General features: G+C 42.9%; 1 protein-coding gene across 1 annotated transcript in view; it reads right to left on the bottom strand.

Moving 5' to 3' along the window:
- The window catches only part of LOC101864261 (solute carrier organic anion transporter family member 4A1), a gene marked incomplete in the record, with an annotated part of 19034 nt that overhangs the window by 13680 nt on the left and 3647 nt on the right, over positions 1-1707 (bottom strand). Inside the window, 1 exon segment of the mRNA XM_013088934.2 lies at positions 701-841. Coding sequence (XP_012944388.1) covers positions 701-841 — 141 coding nt within the window.

Consider the following 1707-nt stretch of genomic DNA (forward strand, 5'->3'; position numbering starts at 1 on the left):
CACACACACACACACACACACACACACACACACACACACACACACACACACTGCACACTTCTTCTTCTTCTTTTAATGAACACCCCGGTCTCCAGTGCGAAGGCTGCTGTTCGCTGCCGGTCTTCCAGGCTCCCGTCAAATTGTGGGTATTTCTACCTGTAAGGGTTGGGCCAATATTTCTTTCTTGTGAAAAAAGAAAGTAAATGTGTTAGCATAACGCCCCTATCAACAATTTTAGATTATTTAAGAAGTTGGACCATCGAGTTTAACATCCGACTCTGATAGGACCGAGCCAAATGGGCTGAGAGCCTTGAAAAACTCTACATAACAACCCAAGTTCAAGAACACCCAGTCTGAGATTCAAACCAGGCCCCGGGGCCATCCTCTCCGTAGTCCAACATGATACCAACTGAGCTAACGGAGCGCCCACTTCCTTCTAAGTGCCTCGAGCATTGGGGAGGCTTGCAGCAAATGGACTTAGGCATCTCTCTAGAGGGGTCATCTCTGGCTAAGATGTTGATGTGCAATGACCCTCCAGTGCTCATGGTCCCCAACTGCCGTCATACATTCTGCCATACTCAGGTATAATATCATTATATTAATCCATTCCAGGGATTGACAAGTGTACTTATGCTGCAAAACCTTATTAGAATGAATATCATTTTGCTTGTAGCGTAACGAATCTAAAAAAATGTCCTACTTGGTGCTGGATAAGGAGTATCTAGTCTCTAGGGCTGACAAGACAACGTTGATGACTCCGTTGACGATGAAGCCTTCCCAGAAGTTGAAAACACAGAGCCAGAAGACATACGCCTTCACATTGTTCATACACTGCACAGGCCTGAAGGAAAAAGACCAAAAGGGTTGTTATTAAAGTCAGTTGCGTTTCGTTTATTTCTTAAAGCAAAAACATTTGTAGCTACCTTAAATTGTGACTTTAAAACAAACTGCACTATTCTACTTGCATACAAACATTTGATCCCAACCCTTTTTTTTTTTGTTGCACATAATATGTTGGATGTCTGTATTCCTGTTTGCTCTTTTGTCAGTGTCTCAAGTTCGCTCGTTTAAATTGATATTTCACTTCAACAACCCGGGGCTCTCGTCTCCCTCCCTATTTTCATGATGACATGGTTTCTGGCCTTGCTCTGAACGATTTAAGTGCCAATGTAATGAAATAATTCTTTTGTATGCCTTTTAAGTTCGTGGGTCAAGCAGTAAAATGTTGTTATATGTTAACAGCTCTGCGTACAAGAATCAGAAGACTTAGCCAAGGGAAGAATTACATTTTCAAAAGTGTACGGTTCATCGGTTTTTCAACTTTGTTGGTGACCTTAAGTAAACTTTGTTCCTCTTCTCCTCTAGGCGTACAACTCACCCTAACCCCCTGTCACAATAAAAAGGTAAAGAAAGCAAACATTTATTATACATGTATGCACATGTTTCTGTGTCTGTCCCCATATGTGTTTGTTTGTGTGTGTGTGTGTGTGTGTTTGCGCGCGCGCGCGCGCGCGCGCGCGTGTGTGTGTGTGTGTGTGTGTGTGTGTGTGTGAGAGAGAGAGAGAGAGAGAGAGAGAGAGAGAGAGAGAGAGAGTGTGTGTGTGTGTGTGTGAACATAAAGCATAACCATACAAAAACAGAAAGGGATCCGCCCCTCTAAAAGTCGGCAGAAAAGGAGGGGATGAAGAAAAATAAATAAATACACAA

This window comes from Aplysia californica, unplaced genomic scaffold (assembly GCF_000002075.1).
Source record: "Aplysia californica isolate F4 #8 unplaced genomic scaffold, AplCal3.0 scaffold00838, whole genome shotgun sequence".
NCBI classification, from domain to species: domain Eukaryota; kingdom Metazoa; phylum Mollusca; class Gastropoda; order Aplysiida; family Aplysiidae; genus Aplysia; species Aplysia californica.